Source organism: Balaenoptera physalus (assembly GCF_965194825.1).
Source record: "Balaenoptera physalus genome assembly, chromosome: 8".
Classification (NCBI taxonomy): domain Eukaryota; kingdom Metazoa; phylum Chordata; class Mammalia; order Artiodactyla; family Balaenopteridae; genus Balaenoptera; species Balaenoptera physalus.
Window position 1 is genome coordinate 81,967,733 of NC_138887.1, and position 19,452 is coordinate 81,987,184.

The 19,452-nt window shown below is 40.3% G+C and overlaps 1 protein-coding gene and 1 long non-coding RNA gene across 3 annotated transcripts in view; one reads left to right on the forward strand and one right to left on the reverse strand.

The window, feature by feature from the left end:
• LOC309665570 overlaps nt 1-19,452 on the reverse strand; it is a 47,967-nt gene that overhangs the window by 7,769 nt on the left and 20,746 nt on the right. Inside the window, exon 2 of one of the 2 annotated variants that reach the window (XR_014266498.1) lies at nt 1,719-2,486. This is a non-coding gene — a long non-coding RNA (uncharacterized lncRNA). Of the gene's footprint in view, nt 1-1,712; nt 2,487-19,452 lie in introns of both variants that reach the window. The other variant, XR_014266499.1, reaches the window with a different exon arrangement.
• The window catches only part of SEPTIN7 (septin 7), a gene marked incomplete at its 5' end in the record, with an annotated part of 112,003 nt that continues 94,970 nt past the window's right edge, over nt 2,420-19,452 (forward strand). The window contains one exon of the mRNA XM_082472011.1: nt 2,420-2,500. Coding sequence (XP_082328137.1) covers nt 2,420-2,500 — 81 coding nt within the window. The remainder of the gene's footprint in view (nt 2,501-19,452) is intronic.

Below are 19,452 nucleotides of genomic sequence, written 5' to 3' on the forward strand. Positions count from 1 at the left end.
GGATGGAATTTGTAGGACAATATGAACAAACCTCAGGCAAAGAACTTATTATTTATATTAAGAATTTATCCATTTTCAGAGAGCAAAATAACAAAATTCACCTCTCTCACGTCCATTAAGAGATCCCCCTCAAGGAAACATATCAACAGAGATGGGAGGCAGAGATTTTCTTTTTTATAAACTATTAGATTTTATTAAACAATAATAGTATTCAGAATAATTTTATATTTTAAAATAATCTGTACATAGGTAACATTTATTAAGCATATACTATGGACTGGGCACATCTAACTCTCACAAAAACTCCATTAGATAAGTATTATTCCCATTTATAGATGAGGAAACTGGATCACAGAAAGGTTAAGAAAGTTGTCCTTGGGCATTTGGCTAGAAAATGGTAGAGGTGGGATGTGAATCCAGGCAGTTTGACTCCAGAGGCCACACATTTAAATTCTCTGCTGCACTGCCTTCTTCAAAGAAGAAATTTAACAAAATTTTCCAAGTAAAGGGTTCCTATGAAGTTTCAGAAATTTAACACAATGATTGGTTGAGCAGACAAATTGTAACACACTTTATGAGAAATTTACTAACAATGGAGACTTCAGAAACAGTATCAAGACACAAAATAAGCTGTTTCCTTAGATTAAATTTCCATTAAAAATTTACTTGGAAACTTTTCAAGTATACAGAGGAGTGCAGACAACAATTACAATTTAACACCCATGTATCCTCCACCTACCTTTAAGGTTTTGCCACATTTTCTGCAAATTATTTTTGGTAGAAAATAAAACATTCTATGAGGTGAACCCGGTTACATTCCCTTCTCCTCCTCTCTGGCACTAACCGCTACTCTGAATTTGGTATCTTATCATTTCCTTACATGATTTTCACAGTTTGATCTCACAGTTTATTGTTTTTAAACTTTTATTTATTTATGGTATACCATATACATCTTTCTGTAAGTTGCTTTTTTTCTCAATTTATGTTAATGAACTCTAAATTAATATTACTAATAGTTTTAGTTCATTAATTTCCATCTTTTAGCATTTTGTGTACGTCAATTTGTCCAATAATGTAATTTGTTCATCCATTCTCCCGTAAGTGGACATTTAAATTGTTTCACTAATATAAGCAATGCTGCTATGAACATTCTTGTGCGGGCTCATAACTACATATGTATATATTCCATAACATGCAGTTTAACAGGAAAGATAATACGTGTGCATGAACAATACAAACGAAGACAGCGATTAGTTTTTATGAAAGGTACAAAAGATCACGGGTTGTTCTGAGCAATACGAGGCTACTTTCACTAGAAAATATTTGGGGACGGCTCCAACGACCAAGCGACATTCACTGCTAATTAATAGTACAAGACCACACATTTTAACCCTTAATTACTCTTTAACTGATACCCAATAGTTTCACGTGTGTCCATTCAGTTTCTCAACTAGAGTGTGAGCGCCAGGAGGACCGAACCGGGAACCAACAGGCTGAGCCAATCAATACGAGTGTGACCGTGGAGAATCCGTAGTGGAAGCTGCAGCAGCCGACCTGCTGGCTGTGCCAGGCCACCGGAAAGTGACAGCGCGAGGGCAATGTCGGGGCAACCAGGGCCTAATCTCACTTTTCACTCCTAAAGTCAAAGAAGCTGAGGAAACGGGGACGGAATGGGGGCACAGACACCTGCCTCAAAGTGTCTCTCCACTTACACTCACAATGCCGCCAGGTCAGTAGCTAGGAGCGGAAGCGTGGACGCGGCCCCTGCCCAGAGCGTAGCCCCCCAGTCTGGCCTCTTCGCCTTACGCCAATTTCGTAAGGAGGCGCAGAGGGCAATCCGGAGGCTCCCCCAGCTCCAAAACCTGACGTGAAATTGCGCGGGGCTGCACCGACGGCGGCCATCTTTGATTCGGGCAAAACCACACCCTCGCACCCCACCGGCCACTCCCTCTCAGCGTCCCCAGGGTTTTCACCCAGAAACGTGAGGCGTTAACCTTAGAGGCAGTGCTCAAGAAACACGCACAGAGGCCTGACTATCCATGACCCCGGAGGTGCCAAATGCCGCCAATTTTAACATGGCAGCTAAACCCGAGCAGCAAAGGAACGCTGACGCCAATGAAGTCATGCTCGAAAAACGAGCAAGTCGGCGGGGCAGCGATGAAGTAATCTCGCGAGATCGAAGCCAGCCTCCGCTCGGCCCGGAAGCCTCGACTGAGGGGGCAGAGGGGCTGAGGGGCGGAGGGGTGGAGGGGCGGAGGAGGGAGCAGGAGTCGGGCGAGAGCCAGTGGAGGAGTCCGCCTGCAGTCGCCTGCGTAAGCGAAGCAGCGACGCCGGGCGGCTACGCCGCGGAATCGGCGTAGGCGGCTTTGGAGAATCCGCGGGCTGCGCTGCGCCCGGGCTGTCGCGGAGGGGGGAGGGGATGTCGGTCAGTGCGAGATCCGCTGCTGCTGAGGAGAGGAGCGTCAACAGCAGCACCATGGGTGAGTCTCAGCTTTGGGCCGTCCCGACTCGGGTCGGCGGCTCGGGACGCGGAGGGGCTCTGCGGCCCCCTGACTTGGCGGGGGGAACGCCCTGAGGCGAGGCGGGGGGCTGCGGTGAAAGGAGGTGGGGTGGGGGCGACGGCGGGCCCGGGGCGCGGCGGCGGCGGCGGCGGCGGGCCCGGGGGGAGGGGAGGCGGCGGCAGTGACAGTTTGAATTGAATATGAGGAGAGCCGAGGCGGCGGCATTTCCTGTGCTGCGGCGGGCGGGCCTGGGGAGCCGGGAGACGTGAGCCGCGAGACCTGAGCCGCGGCCTCCGCCGCCGCGGCCCGAGCAACCCGAGCGGGGTCGCCTTCGCCGGGCCAGCCGGCTTCACGGCCCTGCTTCCTCTCATCGGCGGCCGCAGAACCCGCGGCGGAGCTCCTCTCGTGGGGGAGTGGGCCTGGCGAGGAGGGTGGGGATGTGTATGCTCGCCCGGGTGAGGGTGCTGTGTGGGCCGGCCCCGGGAGGGCGGCGGCGGGGAGGGAGGAAGAAGGATGCACCAGGCTGAAGCTGCGGTGGAGGCGGCGGCTGCAGCGGCTCCAGCGACTGTGTCGCCTCCTGGCTCCCCCTTCCCGCCTCTGGGGCTTCCTTTCCCCAGGCGCGGCCCCGAAGGCTGGTGGATGGCGGGCAAGGCTTGAGCAAGGAGGATAAGGAGCCTGGTTTGGGCTTAATTTTTAAGAAAAAGGGAAAAGAGAACATTTAGGAAGGGCGCCCTCCCGAGGAGCGGAAGGGGTGGGAAGGGTCTCTGGAAAAGGGAGAGAGTTGGAGATACGGACTGGTGATGTTTAAGGAAATTAATTTTTGAAAATAGTTTTGTTTTCTTATTTACTCTCTTAAGAAGCTCTTTGATTTCCTTTCCTCCTCCACGTATTGGGAAAAGAACAAGGCCATTTCATTCACATTTTCCACTCCCAAGTTCCATTTCATACTGTGTGTATAGTAGGAAGTAAGCAATTGAGATTTTTCTAACACATTTCCATTTGCTAAGTTACATTTTGAGAATACACTTTTCAAATCTGGGTTTTTATAATGCAGGGAAAGAACTTGTAAGGTCAGGTGTTTGCTTAGATACCGAGATAATTTACTCTTGCGACTTATATTGTTATAGTTCAACTTTACGATTTCTTTTCGCATTGTTATTTTGATGAAATGGAAGGATATCTTCCTTGGTGCCCTTGATAATCTAAATGAGCAGATAATCTAGACTCAAAAGAATTTTACTCGTTTTACGTATTTATGTACATGCAGGTGATGAGCATGGTCAGCCCCCCACCCCCCAAGTTTATAAGCAAGTTGAGGAAGAAACTTTTTAGGCATTAAGTGTACAGGTACGGATGAACTTTATGAAATCCTGATAGACTAAAGGATAGTGCCTTAGCAGGATATAAACAATTAAGAAGCTAGTTAAATGCTGCTTGGATCCCTTATTCCTCCAATAGCAGGGGAAGGAGCACGGCGTTGGGGGGCGGTTAGGAAACAATCTTTCATCCCACCCAGCTGTTCAGTGGGTGGGGCTAGAGGAGATTGGGTTGACTGGAGCTATGAAATAAATGTGGAAGCTACATAGATGGTTTGTATGGTAGCATTGTGTCCTTCTGTGTTGGGACAACATGATGGAGCCAGGTCTTCTCAATACAGTTATTAAAAATATCACATGCGCTCTTAGGCTCACAATTGAAGTTCATAACTGAGAAATTTATTTTGTGTTTATGTCAAGTAGATTTTAATTTACAGAAAGAATATTATAATTGTGGAAATTAAGAAATGTTTGGTTTCTGGTTTTGATTTGGAGATAAGGTATTCGATACATAACTACCTGAAAGGTAAATTATGTATCGAATACATATCAGTTACCTGTAGATTATGTTTCAGAAGTTTGTTATGAAATTGATTCTTTGGATTTGTGTATTTTCCCATAGAAATAATCTTAAATAAGTACATGACAGGACTTCTGAGCTGGTGTGAGACAAGGTAGGCCCCCTGGCAGACCTTAGAGCAATTGTCGAGAATGAAAAACGACAACACACACACACACACACACACACACACACACACACACACACACACGAGAAAGAGTTAGATTTCCAGTTCTCAGTAATGGGGAGTTGTCGGATGAGTAGACCAGTTGGAGTGAAGATAGTGGTAGAGCAAGTTGGTTTCAGACTTGTAAATTGATGGTATGCATATTCACCATAGACTCTATTCTGGGATTTGCCAATAGAGTATTGTTATCTAATTAAATTACCAGCTGTGAACATTTTTCACATTTTGAACTAATAAGCTGTCTTCAGTTTTTGATTAGAGGTTGAACATTTTTATTTTAACTTTAACATTTATGCATTTTACTAAATTTTGAGACAAAACTAACTTTTGTATTTTTCTGTACAAAGTTTGGACTGTAAATGACATAAGGTTTATTGTACAATGAAACTGATGTAGAAAAAAATGTGTTTTTGAGGAGTAGAATTTTAAGGTAGCGTGATTATGGGTTAGGCTTGCCAGATGAGAGCATACTGTTAAATGTAGACTGTTGGTCTCTACAGCAGTGTCTTGCAAACTGCAGGCTGAGACCTATTAGTGGGTCTTGAAATCAATTTTGTGGATTTCTTCCAATAGTTTTTAAAAAGTAGGAAAGAAATTAAAAAATAGCAGTACATTGCACTCGGTAAAAATTTGGGGGGGGGATAAATTTTGTTTTATAAGTATTGTGTATTGAGCTGGGGATATAACATTTTTTTGAAATTAAGAATTGTGATCAAAAAGGTTTGTAAAAACACTTGGGGGATGTGCAGTATGGATGGGTCAGGTCAAATGTCTTTAAACTTTATGGTAGAGGTTGGAGGTCTTAGTGTGAGGAGGCAAAGCTAAATGCTGTTAAGTCTATGTGGCATTTTCTTATTTTTGATTAATTTATTCTATACTTTATGTAGCTAGTGTGGTTAGAGAATCTGGAGCCTACTTCTCCTTGAGCGGAGGTCATCTCCCAAAGTCATATAGAAAGCAGGGTTGATAGTATTATGTCGTTAAATATGTCATTAAATATTATGTCTCTGCTCTTGACCTCGAGGAGAAAAAAAATTTTTTTGTCTTGTCCTTTTGCATCGTTGAACATCAAGAGAGCCAAATTTTGAGCAAGAGCCTGGGGAAAAGGGGCCAAGAAGGCAGCTTGGTTTGCGTTCAGTGTTGAAGGCCTTAGGTGAGACACACAAAAGGTCCTTGTGATTCATACCTTGTGCAGTCTAGCTCTGCAGAGGTAGGGATTACACATAGGGGTTTGAATTCAAAGTATTAATAATAACAGAAATATAGTGTAATGACTAAGAAAAAGTACTTTGGTGTCAGACAGACATGAGGTCAAATCCTGGTTTTGCCACTTACTAGATGTATCAGTCAGGATAGGTTAGGTTAATGCTTCTCAAACTGATGAAGGACCTTTTTTCTTCTTTTTTTAAATTTCCAATTCACTGTTGACTGACACAATTGTAAAATAGAAATTACTGCAAATTTTTTAGTAATGAAGATGGAATTAAAAAGGCAAAAATAAAAGCCCCAATTTTTAAAGATCCAATAGACATAAAATTATTCTGGTATAAAAATTTCCATTTCTATGCTCTCTATTTTTGTACTTCTCTGGTGTAAACCAGTAAACGATCAGACTGGCTCCCCGGTGCACAGACCACACTTTGAATAGCACTGGGTTAGACCATGCTGCAGTAACAAATAGCACTAAAAGTCTTAGTGGGAGTAGCTTAAAGATGAGGTCTTGCCTGTCATGCTAAAGTTTATGTACTTTATTTTAAGCAAATGTTTTTTAACTTCAGAAGTACTTGAAGACTGAGAAGGGGTACATAAAGATCCCCTAAGGTTGGGGAGTAAAGCCTGATCCTGCTTACATTATTTTGAAGTTTATCTTAGGTATTCATGTGACATTTATTTTAGGTAATCATGTGACATTTGCATTTTATCTATATTTGTTTGACTTATATACAATATAAAGATGATCCCCACTCTTTCTTCCCCACCAATCTGGAAGTAAAAATTGACTTTCCTGAAGATGTAATATGTTAATTCTGTTGTTTTGTTTACCTCTGGCGCCACAACCAAGTACTTTTGGTAGCTTCATTTGAGGTGAGGCCCAGGTCACGGTTTCTCAAACTGGGCACTAGTGCAGTTTGGAGTTTTAGAATTCTTTGAGGGGCTGTCTTGTGCATTGTACAATGTTTATCGGCATCCCTGGATGCCAGTAGCACTGGATGCCAGTAGCACTCCCCCTACCCAGTGGTGACACTGAAAAAAATGTCTGCAGACATTGCCAAATGTCACCTGGGGTGGCCGGATTGGGAACCATCACACTGGGTGATGGAGGACCATTGAAGGATTGTAGCAGATGGAGAAGAAAAGAAGTCTTTCTTAACCATCTAGTCTATAATTTTTCCTCCTAGAACTCCTACCACTTAAAACTTAGTATTTCTCAAACTTGGGAATCAGAATCACCTAGGTAGCTTGTGTGTTTGTGTAAATTTATCATTTAATTCATGAATTTTTGCAAAACATGATCGGTAATTACTGGATATACAACATTATGGTAGGTCAGTATTTTCCAAGATAAAACTGATGAACCTCATGCATGGGGGTCATCCAGGACCTCTTGTTAGAAATGCAGATTAACTGGTTCTCACCACAGACCCAGTGATTCATAGCCACTGAGAGGGGCCCAGGACTCTGCATTTCTAAATGCTTTCCAAATTATTAAGTAACTTTATTGAGATATAGCTTTCATACAATAAAATGCACAGGTTTTTTTTTAAATCATGTTTTCTTTAATCTTCAGATACTGTGATTATGTTCTGGCAGATTGATGACAGATAATTACATAAGGTCAGCAAACATGGTAAAATGCACAGATTTTAAGTGTTCAATGAATTTTGACAAATATATACACCTTGTAGCTTTTATTTCAAACAAGACACAGAACATTTACGTCACTCCAGAGTTCCTTGTGTCCCTGTACAGTTATCCTCCTAATGCTCCAGGTATCTACTGATCTGATTTCTAGTATCTATAGATTAGTTTTTTTTTTTTAAACAGCTTTATTGAGATATAATCCATCTACAGTTGACTCAATTAGATTGGTTTTTCTGGGTAGCTTTTTAAAGTTTTCTCCCCCTAACTTCTTCATTGTGAAAGATTTGAAATGTGAAGAGTGATTTTTGTACATACAAACAACAACCATATATCCCTCCTGCCCCCACCCATGATAGCATCAGATACACGTTCTTTCTCACCTTTTAATTTTTTCTGCTTAGTATATCTTAGATTATTTCATATTGGTACATGAAGAGTATTCTTATTATATAGCTGCATAGGTCCATAATATGGATAGGCTATAATTTATTTAACATGTCCCCTTCTGATAGACATTTATTTCCAATACTTTGTTATTATAAACCTTGACATGATGAGTAACCTGGGACATTGATCATTTCACATGTGTTAGCATCTCAGAGCTTTTGAACTCTTTGATGCAAGACATTATCAGTTAAAGTGGTAGTATTGATGTTAAGTCATTACCAGCTGGGATTTCAAGACTCAAGTTCATTTATTTAACAAATATATATCTTGTGCCTGCTGTATGCTGGACACTGGGGAAGCTGAGTTAAATGCTGTGACTTTAGAAACAGAAGTCATTGTAATTGAGAGCTTAGGTTCTGGACTTAGACCTGGATTCACATCTTTAAAGCTTAACTGAACCTTGGACAAATAACAGCTTTTCTCTTTCCTTCTCTGTAAAGTGGGGATCATAAAGTTATTGGAGAATTAAATGAGAAAATACATGTCAAGTTCTTAGCCCGGCATATAACAAACACTCAAGATGTTAGCTTAAAAAAAGTTATCAAACTAAATGGCAGTTACTTTTCTGCCTCCATTGTAAGTTTCTTAAAGTCAAGGACTGTATTTTGTTCACTTCTGTATTCCCAACCTGACATTTCTTAGTAAATCATTTGTGGTATGATTTAAAGGTATGTAGAATGTACAGTGGAAGTACAGAGTGGGATACCTTTTCCAAACTAGAAAAAAGTGAATCTTCAAAGATGGGTAAGAATGATTAGGCAGAGGAAGAGGAAGGATACTTATTCTAGGCTGAGAAATCATGGTAGTAGTGTAGGTTATGAGGCTAGAGAGATAAGTATAGATCTGGTGTGCTGTGCTGAGGATTTTAAAAAATCTTTATTGAAGGATTTTAAAAGAAGAGTGGTAACTATGAGCATTGTGATAATTCCAGTAGGGATAGATAAAGTACCAAGGTGGGGCTATCCAATGGAGGGTGGTTAACTTAGCAGCCCTAGGACTAAAAGCTAAAGGACAGAACTAGGGCAGTGGCAAAAGGTATGAAGTGTAGGAGGTGGTTGTGAGGTTAAGTAGTACGTGAGGAGATGTAGGTAGTGAGTAATGAATCCATAGTATCTGAGCTTTCTGGCTTGAGTGAATGGGTGGTGAGTAGATATCATTTCTTGAAAGAGGTAATTTAAAACATGAAATCAAGAGGCCTGCAGGACAGGTAAGTGAACATGTCTGGTAGAGTCTCAATACTAGGAGAGACAGCTAGGATGGAAAATAAGCATTTTAAAGTTTTTGTAAATTTATTCATTTGTGCTTTGAATTTTTATGTTTAGTAATTGAATCTGCTGTATTGAACAAAAGCTGTACTCTAGTTTGGTCAGTAAATTTGTTGGTACTGTTTTTTTAAGACTTGGTATTTTTGGTTTGGTGAGTAGAGTTGAAGGAAATTGAAATAAAGTGATTTGTGTGAAATTTATGTGTTCACAGTTAGACAGACTGAGGTGACCAATTTCTTTCTTTTTTTTAAAATAAATAAACTTATTTATTTATTTATTTTGGCTGTGTTGGGTCTTCGTTGCATGCGGGCTGTCTCTAGTTGCGGCGAGCGGGGGCTACTCTTTGTGGCGTTGCGTGGGCTTCTCATTGCGGTGGCTTCTCTCGTTGCGGAGCACGGGCTCCAGGCGCGTGGGCTTCAGTTGTTGTGGCTCTCAGGCTCCAGAACGCAGGCTCAGTAGTTGTGGCACACGGGCTTAGTTGTTCTGCAGCATGTGGGATCTTCCCGGACCAGGGCTCGAACCCATGTCCCCTGCATTGGCAGGCGGATTCTTAACCACTGTGCCACCAGGGAAGTCCTGCCAATTTCTTGAGTAGTACTAAAATGTTTAGTTGTTAAAAATTTTTTACTGGTACATTACAAAGCAGTAGCTGTTTCAAACTTTCTTGCTAATGTTTCTTTATATGAGTGGCGTTTTGTATCCTTATACAAATTGTCCATTCAGACTAATAGAGTTCTTTCTTTCTTGAGGAAGATTTTGGTATATATTGTCAATCAGTTTTAGAGAATACTAGAAATATTTTGAGTGAGATAATTATTTGTATAAGAGGAGGCAAATCTTCATAGCAATTTTATCTTGGTGCTTTCTGTTTATACTATTAAAATAACTAGGGTACCCCCTCACTTGTTACATGTAGCATTCTGGGGTCTGTACAAGGAAAATTTTTTCAGTAACTAGTATACTTTCAAGCATCAACATTTTAAACCGTTTTTAATTTTAAAAAGTTTAATAGATATACTTAGTTCCTTTTACAACTAAACAGATAAACCAGGTGGGAAAAAAAGCCATTAAATTATTTCAATCGCTGAAGTTTGATTTGTGTTTTCTTAATTACATTTTTTTTTAATCATTGTAATTAGTGGTATATTTGTGGTTAGTGGTTCTTAACACTGGTTAGGCATTGGAAACACTTCCAATGCTTAATACACTTGGAGGCTCATTAATTCACTAGGTGTGTGGTGGGGCTCAGAAATATGCATTTTAAGTATTTTAGGTAATTCTGATGAACAGCCAGGGTTGATAACCTCTGACGTGAATTATATATTATGAGGTAATATATGTAAAAGTACTCTGTAAACTGTTAAATTTTATACAAAAGCAAGGTATTATTCACTTAATATTTAATAATATTTTTTGGTGTATTCATCTATAGGTTATTTTAAGTATGTATATGGTGTTCCAATGTTGATATCCTAATTATCTAGCCATTTTGTTATTTTGAGACATTTAGTAGTTTCAGTATTTTAGAATTATAAAGTATTTTATTTTATTTATTTTTTAGTTTATTTTATTTATTTTTGGCTGTGTTGGGTCTTTGTTGTGTGCATGGGCTTTCTCTAGTTGCGGTGAGTGGGGGCTACTCTTTGTTGTGATGCACAGGCTTCTCATTGCGGTGGCTTCTCTTGTGGTGGCGCACAGGCTCTAGGTGTGTGGGCTTCAGTAGTCGTGGCCCAGGGGCTCTAGTGCGCAGGCTCAGTAGTTGTGGCACACAGGCTTAGTGGCTCTGCGGCATGTGGGATCTTCTCGGACCAGGGATCGAACCCGTGTGCCCTGCATTGGCAGGCAGATTCTTAACCACTGTGCCACCAGGGAAGCCCCTATAAATAGTATTTTAAGAAGTATCTTTTTTTTTTTGCACATATACATAATATTTATTCATTTATAATGTTGTTGAAGTCAGTTCTACTTTATGATCATGGTAATCGCACTCCAGGCAATACCCATCTTCTCTGGTGATTAATGCAGCACCATTGGATTTTCAGAAGGTTGTTTCTTTCTTTTTTTTTTTTTAACATCTTTATTGGAGTATAATTGCTTTACAATGGTGTGTTAGTTTCTGCTTTATAACAAAGTGAATCAGTTATACATATACGTATGTTCCCATATCTCTTCCCTCTTGCGTCTCCCTCCCTCCCACCCTCCCTATCCCACCCCTCTAGGTGGTCACAGACCACCGAGCTGATCTCCCTGTGCTATGCGGCTGCTTCCCACTAGCTATCTATTTTACATTTGGTAGTGTATATATGTCCATGCCACTCTCTCACTTCGTCCCAGCTTACCCTTCCCCCTCCCCATATCCTCAAGTCCATTCTCTAGTAGGTCTGTGTCTTTATTCCCGACTTAAGAAGTATCTTTAAACCTCTTCTGCTTTCCCTAGTTATTTTCCCAGGTCATTTGTTAGTTTAGTATCTTAAATTTGTTTTTAATTTATATTTCTTATATTATTGGAGAGAGATTTTTGTTATGTATAATCTAGTTAGCTTCCCTACTTTCATTTGAATATACTGAACTTGTTAAAGGCACTATCAGGAATATTTGGTTTTGTGCTGTGACTTATAATATGGAGCTGTTAAATAATGCAGTATGAGAGTCGTTTTTGTTTTTAAATTATACATAGTTTTTCACATTTTTCTCCTCTCATGGATGTACCTACCTTCTTCTGTCCTTGAAGTTTGTAGCTATCCAGTTTGCTGTTACAAATCTTTGTGTTTTAGCTGCTCAGTCTTTATTTCCTGGTTCATTTCTTTTAAAAAAATTAATTAATTAATTAATTGATTTTTGGCTGCGTTGGGTCTTCGTTGCTGCGCACGGGCTTTCTCTAGTTGCGGTAAGTGGGGGCTACTCTTCTTTGTGGTGCGCGGGCTTCTCATTGCGGTGGCTTCTCTTTGTTGCGGAGCATGGGCTGTAGGCGCGCGGGTTTCAGTAGTTGCGGCACGCGGGCTCAGCAGTTGTGACTAACGGGCTCTAGAGCACAGGCTCAATAGTTGTGGCACAGGGGCTTAGTTGCTCCACAGCATGTGGGATCTTCCCGGACCAGGGCTCAAACCCATGTCCCCTGCATTGGCAGGCGGATTCCTAACCACTGCGCTACCAGGGAAGCCCCTGGTTCATTTCTTTACTGAAGGTCTGCTATCTGTTAAGTATTGGGTTAGATTTCCATTTCTAATTCCCAGCTATATTCTGTACAATATATTCTAACATGCTGAGTGAAAAGGAAATTAAGTAGAAATGATTCCTGTTTTATGGATGTATAAAATAATGTGCAAATAGAAAACCATGAAAACCAAAATATGTATTCATTGTATAATTTGCAAAACCACAGTTGCTCTGAGTACAACTTGTAGTCTGTTTTCTGATTACTGAGAAGGGCAAATTGAGTAGACATGAGAACTTGGCATGAAAGGATTAAATTAGTGATCTTAGATAGAACTGTAGTCAGTCCTGTCTTGTGTTTTGTATTAGAATATCAAAATTGATCTAATACAGAAAAGTAGGAGTTACTTAACCAGGTGATTAATTCAACTGTGAGCCTTAAAGATAACTAGAATAATTTACCTGGCAAACCAAAAATACTTGTTTGTGTTTGACCATGGTGCTGTGCTGTTAAAAAGATAATTATATAGATGTAGTTCCTTTTTTTTTTTTTTTTTACTTTTTTGAAATTTTCGAATAATTGTAGACTGGCTGAAAAGTTGTAGCCCCTATCTTTTTGAAAGTTAAATATTTGGTGAACATGGAGGAACTGCAGAAGTAATACCAAAAACATGCACATACAGTGTGTTATTATGAGATAAATGCACCATCATTAGTACTAGCCAGGAGCAAGGGAAGAAGAAGTTTTATGTTTGATGGAGACATCTTTTATTTAAAACTGTGTTGAAGGTTTCTGGATAGGGCTGGGAGATGCCGTTGCTTTTTAATTGAAGGATGGATGCTGTTTGTTGTTTGTTTGTTTGTTTATTTATTTATGGCTGTGTTGGGTCTTGGTCGCTGTATGCAGGCTTTTTCTAATTGCGGCAAGTGGGGGCTACTCTTTGTTGTGGTGCGCGGGCTTCTCATTGCGGTGGCTTGTTGCAGAGCATGGGCTGTAGGCACGTGAACTTAAGTAGTTGCAGCACGGGGGCTCAGTAGTTGCGGCACACAGGCCCTAAGGCGCTTGGGCGCACGGGCTCTAGAACACAGGCTCAGTAGTTATGGCGCACGGGCTTAGTTGCTCTGCGGCATGTGGGATCTTCCCAAACCAGGGCTTGAACCCGTGTCCCCTGCATTGGCAGGTGGATTCTTAACCACTGCGCCACCAGGGAAGTCCCAGGATGGTGTTCTTATTCACTAGTGGATTCCATTTAACAAATTAGAATCTAACTAGGGTGAACAAGACTTTCTTTCCTAATGAGTAGTTTCCTCATTGGTCTTACTGCTTTCAGACTCTTCTCACTTCATTTAATGAATCTTTGTAAGATTATTGTGCTAAAACACTACTTTCATAAAGTAATTGGCCTATTGTAGAACTTTAAACATCTTTCAGTTATAGTACAGGCTTCTAGGGTTTTTGTTAAAAAAACAAAACAAACCAAAACCTTATTTCCTGGGCCCTACCAGCAACATTCTAATTCCCTGCTTCTAGGCTAGGGCCCAGGTATTTGTTTTTATCAAGCTTCCCAGATGCTTCTGATTATAGCCAGGTTTGGAAATCATTTAACTGCAAGATAGAAGCCCAGAGGCCTTAATAATAGCTGTTGTCTATTGCACAACCACTATAACAACTGTCTTTTTTTTTTTTTTTTTTAAGGGGGGGAAATAACATTTTAATTATTTATTTATTTTTGGCTGTGTTGGGTCTTCGTTGCTGCACGTGGGCTTTCTCTAGTTGCAGTGAGTGGGGGCTACTCTTTGTTGCAGTGCACGGGCTTCTCATTGCAGTGGCTTCTCTTGTTGTGGAGCACAGGCGCTAGGCGCACGGGCTTCAGTAGTTGTGGCATGTGGGCTCAGTAGTTGTGGCTCATGGGCTTTAGAGGGCAGGCTCAGTAGTTGTGGTGCATGGGCTTAGTTGCTCTGCAGCATGTGGGATCCTCCCTGACCAGGGATTGAACCCACGCCACCTGCATTGGCCGGTGGATTCCTAACCACTGCGCCACCAGGGAAGTCCCACAATTGTCGTTTATTGTGCTTATTGTATCTGAAGTGCCAAATATTTCAAGTATTTCATATATATCTTGTAATAACCTTATAAATATGTTATCCCAGTCTAAGGCTCAGAAAGGTTATGTAGCTTATCCACACAGAGCATAGCTTTAAGTTACAGCAGGTGCTAGAATTCAGATTTCTAACTATATTTATACAGTGGTCCCCCCTTATCTGTGGAGGATATGTTCCAAGATCCCCAGTGGATGCTTGAAACCACAGATAGTACCAAAACCTATATATACTGGTTTTTCCTATATATACATACCTATAATAGAGTTTAATTTATAAGTTAGGCACAGTAAGAGATGGTCAACAATAGCTAATAATAAAGAACACTTGTAACAATATACTGTAATAAAAGTTATAAAAATGTGGTGTTTCTCTTAATCAACTTCTTCAACTCTGCCAGAAATGTGGCAGTGGCTTCTTCATTGGCAGACTCAGCCTCTCCAGTAATTTTTATATTTTTCAGTCCAAATCTATTCTTGAATCTGTGTAACCATCTCATATATGTAGTAAATGGCTTGGTGTCACTCGTTTTAGGGGATCCCTTGCTTGCTAAGTTTTCATATAGGCTCTATGCTTTCTGGCGCGACATGTTGCCCTCAGTTGGAACACACTTTATGTTGATGTCTTTCACCCACTATTTTAATGCCTTTTCCATCCTAACTAAGCATTTATTATACACTGTGGCTGTAACTTTGCAGTTTGAGGTGCATCAGCAAAACTAGCACAAATTTCTTTTTCCTTCTCTATTTCACGGATAGAAGATTTCTTCTTACCATAGATCTTAGCAACCTCAGCATACAATTTTTTTTTCCCTTATTAAATCAAGACGTTCACCTTTTCACTTAAAGGAAGTACTTTACATCTTCTCTTTGGCATATCTGAATTGCCAGCATCGCAACTCTTGTGCTTTGGGGCCATTATTAAGTAAAATTATGAAGTAAGGGTTCCCTGAACACAAGCACGGCAATACCACAACAGGCGATCTGATTAACTGAGAAGGCTACTAAGTGACTAACAGGCAGGATACACTGGACAAAAGGATGAATCATGTCATGGGCTGGACGGAGCAGGACAGCACCAGAAGGTGTGAGATTTCATCATAGTACTCAGAACTGCACACAGTTTAAAACTGATGAATTACTTCTTTCTGGAATTTTCCAGTTAATATTTTTGGACCGCAGTTGACAGCTGGTAACTGAAACCTCGGAAAGCAAAACTTGAGGTAAAGGGGGACTACTGTACTGCCCTATGATTCTCTAATATGTTTTTTCATTAAAAACTTAGGAAGTCATTTTAGGGTTTCTGTTTGGCTTTTTCTTCCATTCAGATCAAATTATGTTTTGTATTCTTGCTTTGCTTATGCTGTTTTTACCTACCTTGAAGTTGCACTCATCCATTAATGAAGGCCCAGCTCAAAACTACTCATTCGGGAAACTTTACCCAACTGAGTCTTTGATCCTTTCCTTGCCTTGAACTCCTTTGACTACTCTTAGTAGGTAACAGCATTGTCAATTTTTAAAAATGTATTATCAGTTATTTATGTTTAATATTACAAATATTGTTGGGGTAGTGTTGCAGTATTGTGATGGGTGGCATGCCTTTTTGAGCCTTCCACTGATCTTTAGCTTTACTATATATAGTACTGATCTTGAGTACAATGTTGTTTTTATAATGAAATATGTTAAAGACCTTGGTTATGGAAAAAAGTAGAATTTGCTGTTTTGAGGTATCAGATTACTTTGGTTGCTTCAGTAGCTCAACAAGGCAGGCTTTTCAAATCTTTTGTTGTAGAGTAAATTTATAAACATACAGAAACATTTATCACAGTCTATTAATAATTTCAACAGTAGTAATTTACTTTGCAATGCAATTTTTTACAAGTATTTTCTTAGGAACTTTATTAGTCTGCTAGGGCTGCCATAATAGAATACCACAGATGAGGTGGCTTAAACCAGTGGTCCCCAACCTTTTTGGCACCAGGGACTGGTTTCATGGAGTACAATTTTTCTATGGACCGGTGGCGGTGGGGGAGGGGTTGGGGATGGTTCAGGTGGTAATGCGAGTGATGGGGAGCGGCAGATGAAGCTTTGCTTACTCGCTCACCTCCTGCTGTGCAGCCCGGTTCCTAACAGGCTGCTGACCGCTACCAGTCCACAGCCTGGGGGTTGGGGACCCCTGGCTTGAATAACAGACATTTGTTTTCTCACAGGAAAGTCCAGGATCAAGGTGCCAGCAGGTTTGGTTTCTGGTGAAGGGTCTTCCTGGATTGCATATGGCCACCTTCTCACTGTGTCCTCACATGGCCTTTGTGCACTCATGGAGGGAGAAAGAGGTATCTCTAGTGTCTCTTTCTCTTGTAAGATACCAGTCCCATATGATGGACCCCACTCTTATGACCTCCTTTAACCTAAATTACCCTCTTAAAGGCCCTGTCTCCCAAATATAGTTATATTGGGGTTAGGGCTTCATCGTAAAAATTTTTGGGGTACACAATTCAGTCCATAACAGGAATTGAATTTCTGTTTTCCTGTATGGTGTTGTAATGTAGGTAAGCTATAGAAAAATTTTTAAAAAACAGGTAATAATGAATACTTTATTTCTACCTACATTTCTTTTTATTAGGCAAGTAATGCTAAGCTGAATATCAGTCAAACATTTTGTGAGTCATGGGATTCAATATTCTGACAAGAAATGGCTTTTATGTCTTTAAGAAGCTACTTTGAGAGGTATATACTGGAAATAATTTGAATTCTTTGACAAAACTGCTGTGTTGTATACAGAATGCATATATGTCATCAGTGCACAAGATACAGTAGTGACTGATTAAAATGGACTAAAGTTAATCCTTTAAAAATTTTTAGTATGTTCTTGATATTTCTTTTCTTTTTTTAAAAAATAAATTTATTTACTTATGTGTTTATTTGGCTGCATTGGGTCTTTGCTGCTGCATGCAGGCTTTCTCTAGTTGCGGTGAGCGGGGTCTACTCTTCATTGAGGTGCGCAGGCTACTCATTGTGGTGGCTTCTCTTGTTGCGGAGCACGGGCTCTAGGCCTGCGGGCTTCAGTAGTTGTGGCTCGCAGCCTCTAGAGCACAGGCTCAGTAGTTGTGGCACGCGGGTTTAGTTGCTCTGCGGTATGTGGGCTCTTCCCGGCCCAGGGCTCAAACCCGTGTTCCCTGCATTGGCAGGTGGATTCCTAACCACTGTGCCACCAGGGAAGCCCTACTTGTTTATTTTTGCTTTTTTAAATGTGGTCTCTAGAAAATTTAAAATTACATGTATGACTTGTGTTATATTTCTAACAAACAGTGCTGATTTAGTCTGTTAGAAACTCACTGCCTTCTGAGATAGCACATTCATCTTTGAATAGCTGTCACTGTTAATTTTTTTCTTACTATTTTTAAATTTTATTTTTTTTATTTTTTTATACAGCAGGTTCTTGTTAGTTATCCATTTTATATGTATTAGCGTATATATGTCAATCCCAATCTCCCAATTCATCCCCCCCCCACCCGCCACTTTCCCCACTTGGTGTCCATACATTTGTTCTCTACATCTGTGTCTCTATTTGTGCTCTGCCAACTGGTTCATCTGTACCATTTTTCTAGGTTCCACATACATGCATTAATATACGATATTTGTTTTTCTCTTTCAGACTTACTTCACTCTGTATGACAGTCTCTAGATCCATCCACGACTCTACAAATGACCCAATTTTGTTTCTTTTTATGGCTGAGTAATATTCCATTGTATATATGGACCACATCTTCTTTATCCATTCGTCTGTCGATGGGCATTTAGGTTGCTTCCATGACCTGGTTATTGTAAATAGTGCTGCAATGAACATTGAGGTGCCTGTGTCTTTTTGAATTATGGTTTTCTCTGGGTATAGGCCCAGTAGTGGGATTGCTGGGTCATATGGTAATTCTATTTTTAGTTTTTTAAGGAACCTCCATACTGTTCTCCATAGTGGCTGCACCAATTTACATTCCCACCAACAGTGCAGGAGGGTTCCCTTTTCTCCACACCCTCTCCAGCATATGTTGTTTGTAGATTTTCTGTTGATACCCATTCTAACTGGTATGAGGTGATACCTCATTGTAGTTTTGGTTTGCATTTCTCTAATGATTAATGATGTTGAGCAGCTTTTCATGTGCTTCTTGGCCATCTGTATGTCTTCTTTGGAGAAATGTCTATTTAGGTCTGCCCAATTTTTGATTGGGTTGTTTGGTTTTTTAATATTGAGCTGCATGAACTGTTTATATATTTTGGAGATTAATCCTTTGTCCGTTGATTCATTTGCAAATATTTTCTCCCATTCTGAGGGTTGTCTTTTCATCTTCTTTGTAGTTTCCTTGGCTTTGCAGAAGCTTTTAAGTTTCATTAGGTCCCATTTGTTTATTTTTGTTTTTATTTCCATTATCTAGGAGGTGGATCGTAAAAGATCTTGCTGTGATTTATGTCGAAGAGTGTTCTTCCTATGTTCTCCTCAGAGTTTTACAGTATCTGGTCTTACATTTAGGTTTCTAGTTCATTTTGAGTTTATATTTGTGTATGGTGTTAGGGAGTGTTCTAATTTCATTCTTTTACATGTAGCTGTCCAGTTTTCCCAGCACCACTTATCGAAGAGGCTGTCTTTTCTCCATTGTGTATCCTTCCCTCTTTGTCATAGATTAGTTGACCATAAGTGCGTGGGTTTATCTCTGAGCTTTCTATACTTCCATTGATCTATATTTCTGTTTTTGTGCCAGTACCATATTGTCTCGATTACTGTAGCCTTGTAGTATAGTCTGAAGTCAGGGAGTCTGATTCCTCCACTCAGTTTTTTTCCCTCAAGACTGCTTTGGCTATTCAGGGTCTTTTGTGTCTCCATACAAATTTTAAGATTTTTTGGTCTAGTTCTGTAAAAAATGCCATTGGTAATTTGATAGGGATTGCATTGAATCTGTAGATTGCTTTAGGTAGTAGAGTCATTTTCACAGTATTGATTCTTCCAATCCAAGAACATGGTATATCTCTCCATCTGTTTGTGTCATCTTTAATTTCTTTCATTAGTGTCTTAT